This window comes from Oryctolagus cuniculus, chromosome 4, assembly GCF_051225735.1.
Source record: "Oryctolagus cuniculus isolate XC-2025 breed Fujian yellow rabbit chromosome 4, ASM5122573v1, whole genome shotgun sequence".
Lineage (NCBI taxonomy): Eukaryota > Metazoa > Chordata > Mammalia > Lagomorpha > Leporidae > Oryctolagus > Oryctolagus cuniculus.
In genome coordinates, this window is record NC_142870.1 from 104,061,528 (window position 1) to 104,084,261 (window position 22,734).

General features: G+C 38.0%; 1 protein-coding gene across 9 annotated transcripts in view; it reads right to left on the reverse strand.

Moving 5' to 3' along the window:
- NAALADL2 (N-acetylated alpha-linked acidic dipeptidase like 2) overlaps positions 1 to 22,734 on the reverse strand; it is a 1,439,631-nt gene that overhangs the window by 69,073 nt on the left and 1,347,824 nt on the right. For all 9 annotated transcript variants that reach the window (XM_070072494.2, XM_070072500.2, XM_089330911.1 and 6 more), the window contains one exon: positions 9 to 102. In XM_070072494.2, the coding sequence (XP_069928595.2) occupies positions 9 to 102 (94 nt within the window). The remainder of the gene's footprint in view (positions 1 to 8; positions 103 to 22,734) is intronic.

Sequence of the window (22,734 nt, forward strand, 5' to 3'; positions counted from 1 at the left end):
AAAATTACCTCTCAGATTGTTTTGAACTTCTAAAGCTATATCAAGAGCATTAAAGGGCAGGACTGGCTCGTTGGCAATTTGCAAAATCACTTCTCCTGAGAGCTGAAAGAAAAAAGAAGGAAACATTGCAATAATTCAGTGACCAAGGGTTTTGTTTATTTGGCTTTCATTATCTCATAGACTTTCATACATTCAGAATAGCAAAAATACACAGGGAAAGTCTAATTCTACAGAAATTTATTTTTCTTTGAAACCCATTTTTAAATTTTATTTTCTATGAAGAAAAACCCCAATATATTTTCATTCTGAGAATAGCATCAAGAAATAAAATATTTTGTTACATTTGTGAACTAAAATATTCCCCTAGTTGAAAGAGTTGTAATATATAGACTTTAGAAAAGTCTTTATACATTAGTTCTCAGTATCACATGAACAAACAAATATTATAGAGGACAACTGAAAATCAATGTATGTTTGCTGGACTAAGGAAAATTCCTTTGAAAATTAAAAATCACCTTATTTCATTAAATATACTTTAATCAGATGATTCCTTTTTATTTATTTATTTATTTTTTTGGTTTATCTCAGAGGTAGAGTTACAGACAGTGAGAGGAAGAGACAGAGAGAAAGGTCTTTCAGCCGCTGGTTCACTCCAGAAAATGGCTGCAACAGCTGGAGCTGTGCAGATCTGAAGCCCGGAGCCAGGAGCTTCTTCTGGGTCTCCCATGCGGGTGCAGGGGCCAAGCACTGGTGGCGCAGTGGGTTAATGCCCTGCCCTGAAGTGCCAGCATCCCATATGGGCTCCAGTTCTAGTCCCGGCTGCTCCTCTTCCCATCCAGCTCTCTGCTGTGGCTGGGAAAGCAGTAGAAGATGGCCCAAGTCCTTGGGCCCCTGCACTCATGTGGGAGACCCAGAGGAAGTGCCTGGTTCCTGGCTTCTGATCGGTGCAGCTCTGGCCGTTGCAGCTGGGGAGTGAACCAGCAAATGGAAGACCTTTCTCTCAGTCTCGACCTCTCTCTGTAACTCTGTCTTTCAAATAAATAAAATAAATCTTTAAAAAATAAAATAAAAAAATAAAATGTCATTGCCTAATCTACCTACAATTTTTCTACATGCATATCTCCCTACCACCTTACTCTAGTACTGTGTTTAAAAACCAACATATGTATTAAGCTGAACTAGCATCAGCTTAATAGACTGAACAAGTTATATGCATTCATATATATCTCAAAAGACATTAGGGCTGGCAGCAATTACCATTGTTATCTCTCCTTCTCTCTCACAATGATATTTCATACTTACCTGGGCAAAACAAATGTCCCCATGTCTTTTATTACACAGAAATTGGCACACAGGGAAATGCAACTGTGTTGATGTTATTAATACACTATGAAATTTAATTAGTGAATGGAATCATTGTCTTGCGAAACTACACAGGGAAATTAGCACACTAACTTGAGACAGTATGGAACACATAAAAAATACAATTTACAAGGAAAATGTGACATTTAAAATTCAAATCTAAATATTCAAGAAGATCATGGGGCCGGTGCTGTGGCACAGTGGGTTAAAGCCCTGGCCTGAAGTGCAGGCATCCCATATGGGCGCCAGTTCTAGTCCTGGCTGCACCTCTTCCAATCCAGCTCTGTTCTTGCCTGGGAAAGCAATAGCAGATGGCCCAAGTCTTTGGGCCCCTGAACCTGCATGAGAAACCTGGAAGAAGCTTCTGGCTCCTGGCTTCAGATCAGCACAGCTCTGGCTGTTGCGGCCACCTAGGGAGTGAGCCAGCGGCTGGAAGACCTCTTTCTGTGTCTCTACCTCTATCTGTAACTCTCTTTCAAATAAATAAAATAAATCTTAAAAAAAATATTCAACAAGAGCCAAATCCATTTAATATTTTTAAGTTTTTTCCCAATTGTTTGCACAATTTATGTCATGATAAAAATACAATTCAATTTGATCTTTTTCATTATGCTTTGGAAAAATGTGTCTCTTAGAAAAGAAGGGGAAGGGCCAGGGCCGCGGCTCACTAGGCTAATCCTCCGCCTTGCGGCGCCGGCACACCAGGTTCTAGTCCCGGTCGGGGTGCTGGATTCTGTCCCGGTTGCCCCTCTTCCAGGCCAGCTCTCTGCTGTGGCCAGGGAGTGCAGTGGAGGATGGCCCAAGTGCTTGGGCCCTGCACCCCATGGGAGACCAGGAGAAGTACCTGGCTCCTGCCATTGGATCAGCGTGGTGCGTCGGCTGCAGCGCGCCAGCCATGGCAGCCATTGGAGGGTGAACCAATGGCAAAGGAAGACCTTTCTCTCTGTCTCTCTCTCTCACTGTCCACTCTGACTGTCAAAAAAAAAAAGGGGGGGGAGAAAGAACCATCTGATATCCCTTTATTCCTCTGAGGTATTTTTCTCCCACATGCAGCCACCAGTTCTCAATGCATAAGATATCTGCGGTTTTATTCCTAGCGTAATGATCACAAAACTGACCCCCCTGATCACACTGTGCTTGAGGAAGAGAATTGTCTGCAGTAGGTTGATATGAATCCTCTTCGATTCCACTCCACCTTGTCCAAAGCATGCAAGGGACAGCAATATTTGAAAAGCTATTTATAAAAAGACATTTAAAAAGATTTAGAAGCATTATGATTTCTTTTTCCAATTTGCACTGGATAATAGAATCTACAGAACAGACATGCTTTGTTTACACTTTTGGAATCTGGAAACCACACATTACAAAAGATTAAAATGAAAGAATGGGGAGGGAGGAGAAATCGAGTCTGTGTGCTGCTGGGGAAGGTTGTTTTGTGCTGTTTTTATAAGAGTCATTTGGCAGCTCAAGCGGCTGGAATAGAAGCCAACCACCTAGCTCTTTCTTTCAAAAAGAACTTGGCAGCAAGGATTGGGACTTCAAGGCACCTGGCCCAGGACAGAATGCACAGGCTAAATCGGCTTTATTTGCAGCTTCATAAGCAACAGGGAGATTTTCATGTTCCTTGCCATGCCGCGAGAAGAGTTGAGTCATAACGCATACTCTGTGCCCATTCTGAAATTCAGTTTCCTCAGGCATGGCAGAGCAACTTTGCCTTATGCTTCCATGAGGCATTGTTCTTTCCAAAGTGCTGTTTACCTACATATCTCATGTCATTATCCTGACATATTAGAGGCAGAGGGGCACTTAATATGCTGTGTTAAGAATAGCTAACAGTAAAGGTTAAGCTCAAATGCCAAAATCAAAATTGATTGAGCACCTACTATGTATCAGCTCTTGTTCAGAAGTTTTCAAATGTTATTCTCTTTAATTTTTATAACAGATCCACAGTGCAGGTGTCATTATGTTCATAGGATATGTAATGAGATTGAGACTCACATAGATTAGTCGCTCAAGACACACACCCAGTTCTAACTGATTTGAAGAACTGTGTCATTCTTTTGCTATTACATGAAGCATATGTTAGGAGCTAGTAAAAGTATCTCCATTGATTATATGTGTAGAACTAAAGCTAGACTAATTCCTTTCTTACTTGCTCCATGTTTTTTGCACTATACCATAATTTTTATTCTGATGAAAAAAATCTGTTTGTAATAATACTGGGCGATACCTGTAGTATCTTATCTAATCTATAATATTTGGTTCCCTGTGGCACATGGCATCAGCAAATAGCTATTAAACATCTGTAAGATTCCATTAAAATAACTTCAAAAGAATCGTCTATTCTTTCTCTTACTGTCTCACACCATCATATCCTGATGAAAAGATAAATGAAGAATAAATTTGAGAGAAACAATTATACAAGACTTAAAATACATAAAAATATAAAATATTATACTGAAAAAAAGAGTCAATGAATACCACCGTTCCTTCATCATTAAATAATACAAATGCTACTAATGGGCTCAACACTGTTAGGCAAAATCACATTATCAAAAGATAGAGACTGCACATTGAATCTTCTTCCAGACTTTAAGGGTAATAAAGGCAAATTATAGTTATCCCCTACAAATGTTTCTCAGTGTTCAATCGGAAATCATTTTGGTTTCATTTAAAAGTTCAAGAAATATTTTAAGAAAATGTGATGCAGATGAGGGCACTTTAAAATGTTTGAGGAGAACAGAACTAAAAACATATTTATGTTTGATGCAAAAATATTTTTGAAATCCATGCATACAAGAGATCTTCAAAAAATGCATGTAAAATACATATTATGGGAAATTTATACATGGATTTTAACTTTACAAAAAATTTATTGATGTATTTATTTATTATTTGGGAGACAGAAAGACAGGCAGAGGCAGAGAGTTAGGGAGAGAGAGAGAGAAAAAGCGATCTTGCATCTGCTGAATCATCCCCCAAACAACTAAAAGAACTAAGGCTGGGCCAGACTAATGCCAGGAGCCAGGAACTCCATCTGAGTCTCCCACATGGGTGGTAGGGGCTCAAGTATTTGGGTCATCATTGTTGCCTTCCCAAGTACATTAGTAGGAAGCTGGATCAAAAACAGAACAGTAAGAGCTCAAACCAGCACTCCGATATGCTGGCATTGCAAGCTGAGCCACAATGACTGCCCCTGGATTTGAGTTTTCTGAATTACCCTTATAGAGATATACTTTTTAACTAATTAATTCATTTTAACTAATTTTATAATTATTAATCTGTGTATTATGTGGTATTTAGATCTGTTGCTTTATGTTATTCATACTAAGACATTATCACAAATCTTTTCCTTATTCACTACAATAATATGGAAAGAAAAAGGTATATTTATTCATTATATTTTGAATATGTAATCAATAGCATTAGTTTTATCCACCCTCTTATCATAGTTTATTGCTCAGTAAAGTGGCTATATTTATAATAAATTCTTTGAAAAAAATGTATTAGTTAATGCATGGACAATGAAGTTGGACATAAATAGGTTCACTAAAGCAATATCAATACCATGACTCTATAATATATTTTCTCTTTAGTTGTAGGCAGAGAAACTTAACCAACATTTTAAGCTTTTTTTTTCCATTTTCATAAATCCAGATTATAGCAACCCAAGTTCATACCTCATAATTAAGTTGCAATTAAATTATCATTTGGTATACATTTTATGTCCTCAGTCAAATTTAAAATTTAGTCAAACCTAACTATAGAACTGATGCTGTGGAGATTCTTGTAACCACTTGTTTCACAGGTTAGTGTGAGAAAGATAGTAAGAGAGACTGGATCACTATGACATATTATGGCAGATAGAAGAAACGTGAACCATTCTGGCATTATGCTCTGGGACTTTATTTTGTGATCATTACTTTGCTATAGGGATGAGAGGACAGCTAAAATATAATAGAAGACCATTTCTCCTCCTAGGGCGTACTGTCCTGTTCCAGATAAGTCATATCATGCTCACCCTACTAGAAAAAGAAGTTAACAGCATAAAGCTAGTGAATATGAACTTTTTTTCCTTAGAAGGCACCATTCTATTCACTTTAAACACAACAATATAATTACACTACACATATATATTTAGGGCAAAGGAAGCTAGAGTATGAAACATGAATGGTATTTCAGACTAGGGGAAAAGAATAAGCAGGAACTGTAAGGTGGAAAGAAGCATGGACTTTTTAGGTCTTAGTGAAAGTAAGTTTTTGTGTAGTGTGTGGGACAAGAGGTCAGAAAACCTAAAATCCAAACAAGGTATATGTCCATGATCCAGTGATCTGTAGGGAGTACTTAACTCCTCTCTTAAATTCAGGAGCGGTGACATTATCTCATGAATGACTGCCTGGTGAGAGCCTTCATGACAAGATTTTGAGGCTGCTATGTACAACCTTCAGTGACCTGACTCTGGTTCACATCACTCTATAGTAGAAATCCCCCTGATTTAGCAACAAATGTCTTCAAGATAACAAAGTTCAAGGTAGCCAATCATAGACAAAGGGACTGGCAGGATTTCCCTGGACACGAACAGAACAAGAAGTAGCTCCCAGTCCTCATGATTCCTTTCCAATGTTATTTTATCAATAAGGAAGAGGAAGTGAGTATGTGCACCAGACATACCCAATATATGAATGTTTTCCAAGCAAAACAAGCAATTAAATGGTGCACAAATTCTATATACTCCTAACATGGTTAAAATTTAATTTATCTTTAAGACTTTCATTATCTGTCATCTGGAATATTCTGCAAACTCCTTAATTCATCTAAATGGCTGTGAAGTACTCATTCTCCACATTATAATCAAGATTGTTAACCTTATTTTTTAAAATGTTTCTTCTGAGCCTTCCCAAAATCAGACTGCTTGTGTCATTTCCTTTCAATTGCTCTTCCTGATCAATCAGAAAAGTTGAAGGCATCCAATATTCAAGTCAAGTGACTATAATCTGCCAAGTCGATTTATGGAAAAATTACTTGAAAGAAAATCTTAGAAAATCAAGGGCTTAAATAACCCCCACAACTATAAAAAGGATACTTTGCATAAAATTTCCACCACAGAAACTAGTGAGCAAAATATTAAATGTGACATAGCTCCCTTAGTGCCAAGAAGTGTCATATAAGAGTTGCATCTAGAAGTGGAGACATCTAGTTACGAAGATAGCTCCTGCTCTTGCCAACAGATGGATTGAGGATTTCTATCTGTAGAAATGTTTTGATGGGATGTTTAAAAGGCCATGTGAAATATTTTGTTTACACACCGATTACACTTGTGAAGTCCAATAGTAGGGAGAGAAAGAAATAAGAACAATTTTGTGGAACTTCTAAGCTCCCAGGGAAGAAAAGTTTCAAGACTCATTCTTTTCTTCTTAAGGTGTCAAAGATAAGGGAATACTTTCGACAGACTGAGGCAGTCTCAAATAAAGTTACCCGACTGCAAAAGATTTCAGGAGTCATTGAAGAATTCCCGAAATCTATGACACTTCACTTTAATGAGAAGGACTGTAACCAAGAGAGCTATGAGGAGTCTTTAAAAAGTTCATGTATAAAGCCTTTAAAACAACAACAACAACAACAACAACATGTAATGGATTTCAACATTATGGCACAAAATAAGCTCCCACTAACTTGTCATGACATGCCTGGACAGAATCTAGTCTGAGGCACTAAGAAGTATATCAGTTTGAAAAACAAAAACAAAAACAAAAATCATTAGCAGACCAGTATGAATTCTGATAAAACTGAAGCAAGAACAACCATCCAATTTATAGTGAAGTTTGAGTGGAGGAAGGGTGAAATCATTGATGCCTTAGGATTAGGAAAAAAACCCACAAAGAAATCATTGGTTTGCAAACAGATGACTTGTGTGAAGAGGGGATGGCTACAAGTGAAGCCAACAGTGGAGGACTAGCCACATTAATTTGTAGTGAGAAAGTTTGTCTTATTGTGCCCTAATTGAAGAGGACTGAAAATTAAAAGAACAATAGTGAACACCATACAATTAGCAAATGGTTCAGATTAAATTTTTTGGAAAAATTATAGTGGAGCAAATTTTCTGCTAGAGGGGTGCCAAAAGTATCGCACCCAGCCCAGCATCACACAGGAGCAGAGTTTTCAATGGAAATTTTGAACAAGTGAAATGATTTTTGAAGCATTTATTTGAAGCATTGTAACAGAACATGAAACATGGCTTTACCTGAAGACATAGCACAAAGCAATGGCTACCAAAAGGTAGAAGTGGGCCAGTTAAAGCAAAAACACACTGGACATGAGCAAAGGTGATGACAATAGTTTTTGGAGATGCTCAAAGCATTTTGTCAGCTGACTTTCTGGAGGACTAAAGAACAATAACATCTGCTTATTATGATAATGTTTTGAAAATTCAGTCAAAGTTTTAACAGAAAATGTCTTGGAAATCTTGCTCAGAGTTCTTTTCAACAATGACAATAGTGCTCATTCTTATCCACCAAGGGCAATTATATGAGATTTGCAGGGGTTAATCATTAGGCATCCACTTTACAGTCATGATTTGGCTACTTCTAACTTCCTTTTGTTTCCTGATCACAGAAAATTGTTAGAGGACACACTTTTTTTTTTTTTTTCAGTTAAAAAACTAAAAATGACTGCACTGACATGGTTAAATTCCTGGAACCTTTAGTTCTTTAGAGATGGACTGAATGACACATAACATTTAGAAACATTTCTTGGGGGCCAGCGTTGCTGACGCTGTGGCGCAGTGCGTTAATGCCCTGTCCTAAAGCGCCGGCATCCCATATGGGCACCGGTTCTAGTCCCGGCTGCTCCTCTTCCCATCCAGCTCTCTGCTATGACCCTGGGAAAGCAGTGGAAGATGGCCCAAATCCTTAGGCCCCTGCACCCATACACGGAAGAAGCTCCTGGCTCCTGGCTTCGGATCAGCGCAGCTTCGGCTGTTGTGGCCAATTAGGGAGTGAACCAGCGGATAGAAGATCTCTCTCTGTCTCTCCTCTCTCTGTGTAATTCTGACTTTCCATCTCACTAGTCCCAGTGATCAATTTCTGTTCTCAATTGATCATAATGATAGGACTAAGAACCAAAGGGATCACAGAAACAAAAATAGTGTCTGCAAATACTAGCTGATAGAATAAAAAAGGGAGAGAATGATCCAACATGGGAAGTGAGATACACAGCAGACCCATAGAATGGCAGATGTCCTAAACAGCACTCTGGCCTCAGAATCAGCCCTTAAGGCATGCGGATCCGGCTGAAAAGCCCATGAGAGTATTTCAGGCATGGAAAGCCAAGACACTCGGCGGGGGGGGGGGAACCCTAAATGAAAGATCTTTGTGAGTGAGATCCCAGTGGAAAGAACGGGTCATCAAAGAAGGAGGTACCTTTCTCTGAAGGGAGGAGAGAACTTCCACTTTGACCATGGCCTTGTCTAAATATGATCAGAGTCAGTGAACTCAGGGGGCTTCCATAGCCTTGGCAGCTTATGACAAGAGCCTAGGTTGATTACTGAGGCCATAAACCAGAGTGTCAATTTGTTAAGTCAACAACAGGAGTCACTGTGCACTTACTCCTCATGTAGGATCTTTGTCCTTAGTGTGCTGTACATTGAGATTTAATGCTATAACTAGTACTCAAACAGTATTTTTCACTTTATGTTTCTGTGTGGGAGCAAACTGTTGAAATCTTTACTTAATGTATGCTAAACTGATCTTCTGTATATAAAGAGAATTGAAAATGAATCTTGATGTGAATGGAAGGGGAGGGAGTGGGAAAGGGGAGGGTTGCGGGTGGGAGGGGCGTTATGGGGGAAAAGCCATTGTAATCCATAAGCTGTACTTTGGAAATTTATATTCATTAAATAAAAGTTTGAAAGCAAAAAAAAATAAATAAAAAATAAATCTTAAAAAAAGAAATATTTCTTGAACTTCATTGAGCTTATGTTATAAGCAAAGTCCATATTCTTTTAATTCCATTTGTTCATGAATTGTGTGAAGTGCCTTTATGTGTGGTATCTGATTCTCAAAACTCATGGCTATTATTAGGAACTCCTTATGAACTCTGACCTACACAGGATAAGAATGTGTGAACCTGCACACTTGTGTTGGCAAAGAGTGGTTCAATTAAGGGACTCGAATTTTTGGGTAGTAGAACAGCCATAGCTGTGGATCTCTCTAGAGGAGAATTCCTTTCCTCTCCAAAACCCTGAGAAACCTCTGTTTCAGTCACCACCATGCTTACTACATTTGCCAAGGGCTGATAAGGATTCAGGGATACCTGCATCTTCCACGGAAGAGCTGGTGCAGCCTTACAGATCATGCAAAGATTCTCTGGGCTCCTTGGGCATGAAGGGAGATTGATAGGATAGGGAACAGAGAAAAGAGACATACATAATAGGGTATGTCTTGCCAGGAATTTAATTTAATTATGAAGGAGATGAGACCTTGCTTCCTTACTTTTCCCCTAAAGTGATCATTTCTTTTCTTTGGTTTATTTTTTTTACAAATATGCACTAGCACAGCCCTTGGCAAATGTAGTAAGCATGGTGGTGACTGAAACAGAAGTTTCTCAGGGTTTTGGAGAGGAAAGGAATTCTCCTCTAGAGAGATCCACAGCTATGGCTGTTCTACTACCCAAAAATTCGAGTCCCTTAATTGAACCACTCTTTGCCAACACAAGTGTGCAGGTTCACACATTCTTATCCTGTGTAGGTCACAGTTCATAAGGAGTTCCTAATAATAACCAATGCCAAGGTTATTAAAGAAGAAGAATATAGTCTTGCTCTGAAGAAACTAAATGCTGAATACAAAATCCATGACTCTAATTTTCTTTCTAGCCTCTATTCTTGCTAAAAGTTCAAATTCCTCATGTTCTCATTGTAAACCTTGACTGCACAACTGGAAGTTTAACATGAATTCTAGTTTGGAGTTCCCCCCAAAAACTTATCTTGAGACCAATTTGAGTGCAAGTAATTCATTGAAAGGTGAAGATAGTGGGATGGTAAGGAGAGCCAATACAATGTGTTTTTTCAAGTCTGCTTCCTCTGTAGATGATAGGAACTTGATATTGCTGGAGAAAACCCAAGAGTCAAGATGAAATAAGCATCTTGAACTTTTCCCATAAGCTTCCAGGAGACAATGGATGAGGGCTGTTCCAGGAAGGTGCCAAATCTTTACTACTTATGGTCATCCCTGTATATTGGTTGACTTAAATGGATGAATAAGCCCTCAGACAAAATATAAAGTTGAATACTTAAAAATCTATCATGGAAGCCGGCGCCGTGGCTCAATAGGCTAATCCTCCACCTTGCGGCGCCGGCACACCGGGTTCTAGTCCCGGTTGGGGCGCCGGATTCTGTCCCGGTTGCCCCTCTTCCAGGCCAGCTCTCTGCTATGGCCAGGGAGTGCAGTGGAGGATGGCCCAGGTGCTTGGGCCCTGCACCCCATGGGAGACCAGGAAAAGCACCTGGATCCTGGCTCCTGCCATCGGATCAGCGCGGTGCGCCGGCTGCAGCGGCGGCCATTGGAGGGTGAACCAACGGCAAAGGAAGACCTTTCTCTCTCTGTCTCTCTCTCTCACTGTCCACTCTGCCTGTCAGAAAAAAAATAAATAAATAAAAAAATAAAAGAAAACAAAACAAACAAACAAAAAAATCTATCATGAAAAGAGTGGTTACTTTCTTTTCCCAGACCACAGAAATATAAGTGGTCTATTTTTTTTTCAATTTTAATATTGATTTCCTATTTGGTGACAATTATTACTTCTCTGCTATTGGATTTTTTTAACTTTTATTTAATAAATACAAATTTCCAAAATACAGCTTTTTGATTACAGTGGCTTCCCCGCCCCCATAACTTCCCTCCCACCCGCAACCCTCCCATCTCCTGCTCCCTCTCCTATCCCATTCACCTCAAGATTCATTTTCAATTATGTTTATATATAGAAGATCAATTTAGTATAAATTAAATGAAGATTTCAACAGTTTGCACCCACACAGAAACACAAAGTGTAAAGTACTGTTTCAGTACTAGTTATAGCATTACTTCACATTATACAACACATTAAGGACAGAGATCCGACAGAGATCCGACATGGGGAGTAAGTGCACAGTGACTCCTGTTGTTGATTTAACAATTGACACTCTTGTTTATGGTGTCAGTAATCTCCCTAGGCTCTTGTCATGAGCTGCCAAGGCTTTGGAAGCCTTTTGAGTTTGCCAACTCTGATCTTATTTAGAAAAGGACATAGTCAAAGTGGAAGTTCCCTCCTCCCTTCAGAGAAAGGTACCTCCTTCTTTGATGACCCCGTTCTTTCCACTGGGATCTCACTTGCAGAGATCTTTCATTTCATTTAGGGTTTTTTTTTTTTTTTCCCAGAGTGTCTTGGCTTTCCATGCCTAAAATACTCTCATGGGCTCTTCAGCCAGATCTGAATGCCTTAAGGGCTGATTCTGAGGCCAGAGTGCTGTTTAGGACATCTGCCATTCTATGGGTCTGCTGTGTATCCCGTTTCCCATGTTGGATCATTCTCTCCTTTTTAATTCTATCAGTTAGTATTAGCAGACACTAGTCTTGTTTATGTGATCCCTTTGACTCTTAATCCTATCATCATGATCAATTGTGAACTGAAATTGATCACTTGGACTAGTGAGATGGCATTGGTACATGCCAACTTGAGGGGATGGAACTGGAATCCCCTGGCATGTTTCTAACTCTACTGTTTGGGGCAAGTCCAATTGAGCATGTCCCGAATTGCACATCTCTTCCCTCTCTCATTCCCACTCTTATATTTAGCAGGGATCACTTTTCAGTTTAATTTAAACACCTAAGAATAATTGTTTGTTAATTAAAGAGTTCAATCAACAGTAGTAAGTAGAACAAAAAAATACTAAAAGGGATAAAGTATTTAGTCGTTACTCAACAGTCAGGACAAGGGCTGATCAAGTCATTGTTTCTCATATGTCCATTTCATTTCAACAGGTTTCCTTTTTGGTTCTCGATTAGTTGTCACCAATCAGGGAGAACATGATATTTGTCCCTTTGGGACTGGCTTATTTCACTCAGAATTATGTTTTCCAGATTCCTCCATTTTGTTGCAAATGACTGGATTTCATTTTTTTTACTGCTGTATAGTATTCTATAGAGTACATATCTCATAATTTATCCAGTCTACTGTTGTTGGGCATTTAGGTTGATTCCAAGTTTTAGCTATTGCGAATTGAGCTGCAATAAACAGTGAGGTACAGATAGCTCTTTTATTTGCCAATTTAATTTCCTTTGGGTAAATTCCAAGTATTGGGATGGCTAGTTTGTATGGTAGGGTTTATTCAGCTTTCTGAGGAATCTCCAAACTGACTTCCATAGTGGCTTTACCAGTTTACAGTCCCACCAACAGTGGGTTAGTGTCCCTTTTTCCTTGCATCCTCGACCTGCTATTTGATTTTGGTGGAAAAACTGTATTAACCAATGAACTTGGATGTGATTAATCAATAAAGCAAATTTATTGGTATTTTGATGATTTTTTCAATGATTTAGTCATGTTTGAGTTTGTATCTTCTACTTGTCATATTGGTCCTGGAGAGGGACCACAGTATGTTCATATGTCTTAGTATGTTTGAAAAAGGAAACTTCAAAGTCAACTTTCCATGTATTATGTTTAGCAGTAATTTGCATGTGCTTATTGACAAAGTAAAAATTAAGCATCTCTGGGGCTGCATTTTAACTAGCAGTTAATCAACCTTTGGGATGCTGACTTGGGTTTGATTCCTAGCCCCACTAGCTTCCAGTTAATATGCTCCCTGAGAGGAAGCAGATAATGGCTCAAGTAGTTGGGTCCTTGCAACCTGATGTGGGAGACCTAGATTGAGTTTTTTGCTGTTAGTTTTAGAATGTCTCAGTCCTGGCTATTGCAGGTATTTGGATGGTAAACCAGTGGATGGGAGCTCTCTCTGCCCCCTGTCCCCTTTCTCTTTGCTTCTTAAATTAAAAAAAAAATTAAATATCTTCATTATATTTCACAAATAACTAACCTAAACATGATATTAATAATATTAATACAATTTATTGAGCTCTTGTCATATGCAAGGCATTAATCAAAGATGCATTAATCCATTTAATACTTAGAGTAGCCTGATTCTATTTGCAGATGAAAAAACAAGAGGTATTGCTCAGTTAATTAAATATCCCAGGGCTGCTTAGCTAGTGAAAGGTAATTTTGAGATTTGTGGACAAGCAGTCTAGCTGCAGAATCTGGACTCTCATTATACTAATTAGCAACTTTTCTTTATTTTCCATCCCCTTTCCTAATATTAACGCATCAGGAATACCAGTGGACATTGAGCCAACATTTACCAAACCCGAACATATGATTCTGAGGAATAATCAGGAGCTGATTACAGCTATCATGGATATTTAAAATAAAGAGCTAAGCACGTGATCCACTGGGATCTCACTCACAGAGATCTTTCATTAAATTCTGATACTTGCCAATGTTAATTTTCCAGTTTCTTGATCCTGTTTTCCTGAGCCTATAGAGACTTAAGAAGTCAAACAAATAAGTAAGTAAAATATTTTCTCATTTCTATTATAATAAGTATAATTCTTTAAATAGATATTAAATATAACTGTAGGGGTTAATTTGTGGGTTAAGCTGCCACCTGCAATGCTGGAATCCCATATATGTTTTGAATTCCAGCTGCTATACCTCCAATCCAGCTCTGCTAATACACCTGGGAAAGCAGGTAGAAGATGGCCCAAATACTAGGGTTCCTGTCACCCATTTTGGAGACAAGGGTTCAATGCCTGGCTTCTGGCTTCTGGCTTTAGGCTTTTGGCTTCTGCCAAGCCCACCCCGGTTGTTCTGGTGAATCGGCAGATGGAAGATCTCTGTCTCTGTATCTCTCTCTCTCTCTTTCGCTCTCTCTCTCTCCCTTTCTGAAAAAAAAATTCAGGAAAGTATTTCTAAAAACAAGTCTGATCACCTACCAAATGACTATCAGTGATCACTCACTCAACCAGTTCATACTGATGCTGCTTGAAGATATTTCTTGGGTTAAGTAAGTAAAGATTCATTGAGCATTGCCTATATGTCAGAGACAATGTGCTATGCTGGGTGTTTGGAAGCTTTCCTCATGACAGCAGGCAAAGACTGAGTCACATATAACATAATCAGATTATCCAGGGTACGATGAAAAGGTGTACAGGAATCCTAACTCATCTGAAGGCACCAGGAAAGGCCTTCTTGTGAAAATTTCTTCTGTGGAGAAGATCGTGTGCTCGTATCTATTATTGTACAGGAAAGAATCAGAAGCAGATTTGGTAAAAGCACATCTCCTTACATTGGTTTGCACAAGGCTACTTAGTTGGATTTTTTTTTTTTTTTGCATTATCATACTATACTAAAATCTAAAAGTGAAAAGTATTTTATCGCTTAACCACCATTTATGGCTCAAAAGGTTGCTCCAAAGGAAAATTCATGCCTTTGGCTCTATAGAACTATCTGTTCCCACCACACATCCCTGCATCCCCACCACCTACAGAAATCAAGTTCTCTGATTGTAGATTCCACCACAGTTGTGGCAAACAGGGTAGGGGTTGTTTATTTTTAAAAGGGTAAATGTATAATTATTAAATCATGCATTTGATAATTTATGCAATTCACAGAGTGCAATATGAAAGAATTGATTTATCAAGAGTTTGAAATAATGCTGCAGAAACATAGAAGTTCCCACAATAAAATCAGATAAAAGAGGTCAATGATTTCCTATTTATAGACTATTTCCAGGGACTGCATTTTCAATGCACAATGTTGGGTATCTTTACATGGGAAATAACATGGTTTTAAGAATTCAATAAGAGTATTTTCATAAAGGATAAAGATAGCATTGTGGTAAAGCAGGTTAACCCTCTGCCTGAGACGTCATCATAACATATAGGCACTGGTTCAAGAATCAGCTCCACTTCAGAACCAGCTCCCTGCTAATGTGCCTGGGAAAGCAGCAGGGGACAGCCCAAGTGCTTGGACCTACATGGGAAACCCAGAAGAAGCTCCAGACTCCTGGCTTCAGCCTTGCCCAGCCCTGGCCATTGTGGCCATTTGGGAAGTAAACCAGTAGATGGAAGATCTCTCTCTCTCTCTCTCTCTCTCTCTCTCAATATCTCTCCTACTCCTCTCCCCACTTCACCCTCCTCCACCTCCTCTCTCTGTAACTCTGCCTTACAAATAAATAAAAAATTAATCTGAAAAAAAAGAATAAAGATAGCATTTGTTCCTAACATTTCACCATAAAACAGAGGGTATTTTGGTAATAATGGATTTAGTCACATACAGAATCAATTATTTGTTAAAAAAACCTGATACCTTTTTGATATAAATTGTTCATATCATTCTTTCCTTCAATGTGTCCTAGTTGAAAGACCAGCAAGAAAAAATATATATGTATTCTCTAATAGACTTGGACACCCGGTGAAACTGTGTTTTTCTAAAAGTATCTTCAAATATTATTCCACTTTTTAACAAAAATAATAATAATAAAATAGTGAAATCATGTTTCTATATTACAAAAGAGATAAAGGCAATATAGAAAGAAGGAAATGTGGAAATGGAAAAAAAAACCCTCTTATTTTAAACATGCTGCTTCTACCCAGAGAGACTTTAAATAATGGTCAAAATATATATGTGATCTTCAGTGTATGCAATTACATTGTTAATGCAGTTTCTGTTCTGCTATAAATGCAGTAAGTAAGTGCCGTAGACTGTATCCTACAGAGTGAGGCTTGACATTTTGAAAACAGAGAAAGAAACACAAGGGCTTTAGATCCTTTGATGTGTGATTATATTCATGACAAGTTTCTTATAGCAGTGCTCTCTGATGTAGATGCTATTGTTCAATTGAATTCAAAATATATGTATGTAAATGAGGACTTGCATAAACAAAGCACACAGTCAAGCTCTGGGATTTCCACAAGTTCTTTTTTCTTCTTAACATGGTGCTCATAGACAGGACTCTTACAGTTACTTGCTTTGCAAACATCCCAATATCCACAGAACACAGACCAGTAATTCAAGGATTTTAATCTTACTACGGTTTGCCAAATAACCCATGTGATACCATCCTGTAATTTTATAAAGAAGACTTTATCTGACAGATATTTATCTTTATGAAATTCTTATACAGGACCTGCAATTCAAGAACCCTGGGTTAAATGCTAAAAAAGTGAAGCAATTCCTGTAGTAAAAAGGGGCTTATTGGTGGTAAAGGAAGATGATAGGAAAGAAAAACAAACAAACAAAAGCATGTAAAATAGTGCAGCCAAAGAGTCACACGAGTAGGAAAACAATGGCTGCTGGTCAGTAGTAGTTCTAGAATATTTCTTGCAGCAGATTCATGGTTGTTGGACCTAAGAGAAAACATAGTTCACACAGCTAAGGAGAGCTGGGGGTAGCTTTCACAGCAGAAGAGGCAAGTGCAAATTCTGATTCCAATCACTGAGCAAGTCAATTCTGATGGAAGGAGCATTTTTTTTCTTCCCAAATTAATATTATCTGTATTATTTTTGAGATAACCTTTTTAATTTACATTATAGACAAAGGCTAAATGGCTCCACTAAATAAAGAGTTCAATAAATAATATGTAAAAAGACCTAGTCTAGCAGGAAGACAGGCAAGGGCTATCAATAGCAATCAAATGAAAAGTTGTTCATCTTAACTCATATAAAGTAAATTTTTAAGTAGCCACAAAATCATTAAAATGATAGTAGTATAGAAGTCCTTTCAATTTGATTGACACAGATTTATTTATTTTTATTTACTTATTTATTTATTTTTATTTTTTGACAGGCAGACTGGACAGTGAGAGAGAGACACAGAGAGAAAGGTCTTCCTTTGCCATTGGTTCACCCTCCAATGGCCGCCGCTGCAGCCGGCGCACCGCGCTGATCCGAAGGCAGGAGTCAGGTGCTTCTCCTGGTCTCCCATGGGGTGCAGGGCCCAAGCACTTGGGCCATCCTCCACTGCACTCCCTGGCCACAGCAGAGAGCTGGCCTGGAAGAGGGGCAACCAGGACAGAATCCAGCACCCCAACCGGGACTAGAACCCGGTGTGCCGGTGCTGCAAGGCGGAGGATTAGCCTAGTGAGCCACAGCGCTGGCCCAATTGGCACAGATTTAAAACAAAGTTTGACAAAATGTTTTATTTGCAGCAAAACTGATGCACACAGGCATTTTTAATTTTAATTTAAGCTCACACATGTAAAGGAGAACACAATTCTCTTAAAGATGAAAAGGAAAATAAAGTTGGTGCAGACAACTCTAGTGTAAAGTAGCTCTTTCCTTCTAAATGACCTCTTAGAGCAGGATATTCCATATATATCGGGATATCATAACAAGTCAAAAATATTTTTTAACCAACAGTATATTACTAATAAATTAATCGGGAAAAATTTTGAAGCCATTCCATGTAACAAGCAAAGCAAAGCCTGATCTAGAAAGGTGAAGACAGGAACATTTTCATATCATCATTTCATCCGGCAATTGGGAATTCATGTTTCCATGTTAATACCATCAAAAACATACTACCTAAATGTATTTATTGAAAACACAATGGGCTTCCATCTAGAATGTGGAAATTTGGCCCTTGATCTTGAAGATTATTCTCTAAAACCCTATAACAATTGCTCTTTCATATGACTGCTCACTCTTTGCTAGAAAAGAGTCCACTAGTTCTATAAAGAGATACTATGATAATTCATGGTTTTCACATGTTCCAAAGAAGAGTAGAGGGAAGGAGCATGTATTAATTGAAAATCTACCATGTGCCAGGGCTTTTGTTGGAACTGTGAATACATAGTTTTACTATTACCATCAATAAACTTGCCAGATTATATTAAGTAATATTAGTGTTTTGTAGATTGAAGTCGGATAGTAATGCAAATGCTAGACTTCAATAAAGAGCTTGGGCTTTGTTCTGTAGACCAGAATATGTCAATTTGTGAATCATTGAACAATTTATATCAGAAACACCTGTGAAATGTCATAACATGTAAATTCTGAAGTGTGACTCCACCCACTCACATACCCTGACAGTCTAACTTAATTGGTCTCCATGAGACTTTTGAGTTCATCACTTTTAAATAAATATGTTGCTGCTTCTCACGCAAGCAGTTGAGGGATCAGAGTGTGGAGATCAGTACTGTAGACACAAGAATCCAGTAAAGGGTATTTGTGTAGGAATTGATATAATTAATACAATCAGTATTTACATAAGCATATATTTTATACTGTCTCAAATTTTTATGTAGAAAGTCTCTAAAATGTAAAATGAAGGGTGTATTACAATTGGCTTACAGAAGAACACTCATGGTAAATAAGGGAAGGCATAAAAAGACTTCAACAAGTTCAAGACAAAGCAATAATGGCAATTCTGAAGAGTTTATCAAATAATCTGGGCAATTTTTACTATGGAAAAATATTGTCTAAAAGAAACATAAGTTTCTCCATCTAAAATAAAATCTATTTAGTGAAAAACCGCTCCAAAAGAAGCCATATTTTGCAAAGTGCACATTTTATTTTGCCTTTCATATCTAAGTTAGTAACAATGTTTCTTTTTTAAAGGTGGCAGAGAATCCAACGCCCCTCTATCCACCTCCTTTAGGAGACTGCGGACACGACGTGAGTTCATGCTCTAGTGAATTATCTCATTGATTTAGGAAGATTCTGAAGTGACTGCATCTCACTACCTCAGATGTTAATTATGCCATTCATGGTATAAAATATATTATTTGTCCTCATTTCTTAGTGGGAAAAATTAATTGCCAGATACTATATCCTTGTGAAACATACACTTTCAATATACACATATAAGTAACAAAGCTAATTCCATAAATTTATAGAGTAGCGAATGATGAAAGAAATCTTGACTGTCTGATCTTACCTAAATTTACCAGTAAGGAAATAGGGGTTAAAAACTGAAATGACTTGCTGAACTTCACATAGATATTGAGAGGCAAAACCAGAACTGTGATTAAATTCTTCAAGTTCTCCATATACATCAGTTTTACATACAACAAAATGCTAGAAGTAGAATCCAACTTGATTTTATGTGTGTGTATGTGCATGCACAAATATGTATGTATGATGAAAATATTAAGGATGGAAACATTTCTTTTTTTTTTTTTATTTTTGACAGGCAGAGTGGACAGTGAGAGAGAGACAGAGAGAAAGGTCTTCCTTTGCCGTTGGTTCACCCTCCAATGGCCGCTGCGGCCGGCGCACTGTGGCCGGCGCACAGCGCTGATTCGATGGCAGGAGCCAGGAGCCAGATGCTTTTCCTGGTCTCCCATGGGGTGCAGGGCCCAAGCACTTGGGCCATCCTCTACTGCACTCCCTGGCCACAGCAGAGAGCTGGCCTGGAAGAGGGGCAACTGGGACAGAATCCGGCGCCCCAACCGGGACTAGAACCCGGTGTGCCGGCGCCGCTAGGCGGAGGATTAGCCTAGTGAGCCGCGGCGCCGGCCCAAGGATGGAAACATTTCTAACTGTATAATATATACCATATGTGTACAAATGGTAGTGCGTTATGAAATTTACCCCTTGCATTATCATGATATACATGTTATAACTCATGGTCCATGACCATCTCTCTGACTCCTATGGAAGTTACTCACAGTCCCCCTCTCACATACCTAGGCATCGTCTCTCATCTAGTCCCCTGATCTCTTATGCCAGTCCTTGTCATTCACCAATTTATCTTCATTTCCTCAGCATCTTTAGGTAATTTTTGGTTTTTCATTTTCTCAGAGAAGTGTATTAAAAATCCTCTGTTATGAGTGTGGCTATATTGGTTCCTTATGATAATAGGATCAGTTTCTATTTAGTGTACATGTTGGCTGTTGCCTACATATACAGAAATGCTGTATCTTCCTGAATAATTACTCTTTTTATCTAAATAAGATCATCCTCAACTTAGATAAGCTTTTAGGTATGAGCTTTTCCTGAAAGTTTAATTTGTGCTATGTCAGCTACCTTTGGCTAGTATTTGTCTGATACCAATCTGTTTAATTTTAGGTTTTCTGTCTCATATCTTGCATATTGTTAGTGCCTTTATTATGTTAAAAATTCACTCTGAGAAATTTTTTTCAACTGCATTAACTCTATCTATAGTTGTTACAATGACCCATGCATTTGTACGTAGGGTATTATTTTGTGTTTTCTAAACAATGAGGTCACTTTTTGGTTCCATTTCTCATTTCTAAAATCTATTTACTTGACTGAGTTCCCCTGTCCTACCTTTTCTTTCTCTATAGATTGAGGAATTGCATATTTTATTTTAATTTATATATATATTAAATTTTTGATGAGTGCAATTAAAAAAGCTGAAAATTAATATTTAATTCCATCTCCTAGCTATGTAACACACAAAGTCCTTGGAATGCACTAAAGCACTTCTCCTTTCCCACTCTTAGCATACTATTATATGTTATATTAAACTAATCCAATGAGTCATTTGTATTAATGTGGTTTTCTTTTACCATTTTTTTAGATTTGTTCATTACTGATTTGAAAAGTAAAGTTATGGAGAGAGAGGGAGACAGGAAGAGAGAGAGATTCCACTAGCTGATTTACTCCTCAAATGGCAACAAAAGCCACAGCTGGGCCAGGCCAAAGCCAGGAGCCAGGAACTCGATTCTAATCTCCATCATGGATTGCAAGGGCTCAAGCATTTGGACCATCATTTACTGCCTTCCCAGGCATATTAGCAGGAAGCTGGATTGATAGCAGAGCAACCAGGTCCCGATTTGGCACTCTAATATGGGATGCCAGCTTTGCAAGCAATGGCTTACCCTGCTGCACAGCACTGGCCACTAGTGTGGTTTTCTGCATAGCAACAGTTAATTAGACATATGCACACGTTCATCACTTTTTGCACTTCATTTCTCTTACTCTATAGCTTCCATTAAGATTCAGCTTTCTTATTGAACTTATCTTTCAGTAATTATTTCAGTGAAAGAATATAAATAGCAAACATGTGTCATCTTTTTCCTAAAAAAAATCTACATTTATTTTTAATAAATCTTTAGATAAGTATAGAATGAATGTAGGTTGAGTTATTTTTCCTAACATTGTGTCTCATTCTCCTGTCATCTGTTCTGCTGTTAAGGAAGAGTCTGTTGGCAGTCTAGAAGTTACGGCAGCATAGGTGACCTCTTTTCTCTCTTCAGAACAGCTGAACCCCAACTTGCTGAGATGTACCCTATTGTGACTAATCTTAAAAATAAAAATTGAGGTCTTTAATGAATTTTGGAAAAGATTTAGCCATTATACCATCAAATAGTACCTCTCCCTCATTATCTACAATCATTTCTGGAAAAGTAAATAGGAAGTAAAAAATAGATCTTTCAAATTTTTTAACTGCTTACTTTCAAATTTTCCTTCACTGCTTTTTAGGTTATTTCTCCAGATTAGTTATTCAGTTCAATAATCAGCTCTCATGATTATATACATATATTACTTTTAAACAGTTATTGAGTTTTTAATTTTGCAGATTATATCATCTATTTCAAGATTTACTATATGATTTTTTTCTATAATTTTTCTCATCATGACCTATTTATTTCATTATGGTTTCTAATATTTCTCTTGTGAATATTCCTATCAATTCTTATATCGCTGATTATTTCAGAGTTGGCTGTCATGTTCACATTGACTTATATATGCTTGATGGATCAATTTCTATGATTATTTATCTTTTTTATTATGTACATTGTGAGCAAGTATGCCTTTGTAGTTCTCTAAGAAATAAAGTGTTGAGAGGATACTATGGTCCAAAGTTTTGTGTTCTTCCTAAATTCATATGTTGAAATCCTAATTCCAAAAATGATGACATTTGGAAGTTTGCTTTTGGATTGATGATAACATGATTGAGATTAGTACTCTTATGAAGTCCACAGAGTGACAATTAGTCCCTTCAGCAAGATAAGGACACAGTAAGAGGCTCTATCCGTGAGTCAGGAATTGGCCCTGGACAGATACTGAATCTGCCAGTGCCTTGCCTCAGCCTTCCTATCCTCCAGAACTGTGAGACATAAATTTCTCTTGTTTATTCTAAGTCACTCAGTTTATGGTATTTTGTTAGAGCCGTGGAAACTAAGGCAGAAAATCTGTAGTTCAAAGAGAGTTTAAAGATCTGAGAACAAATGGGAACATTCTTTCTTTGTCTCCGTACCTCTCAAAAAAAAAAAAAAAAAAAAGTGTAGGGGCCAGCCCTGTGGCTTAGTGGGTAATGCCACTGCCTGTGATGATGGCATCTCATGTGGGCTCTGGTTCGTATCCTGGCTGCTCCACT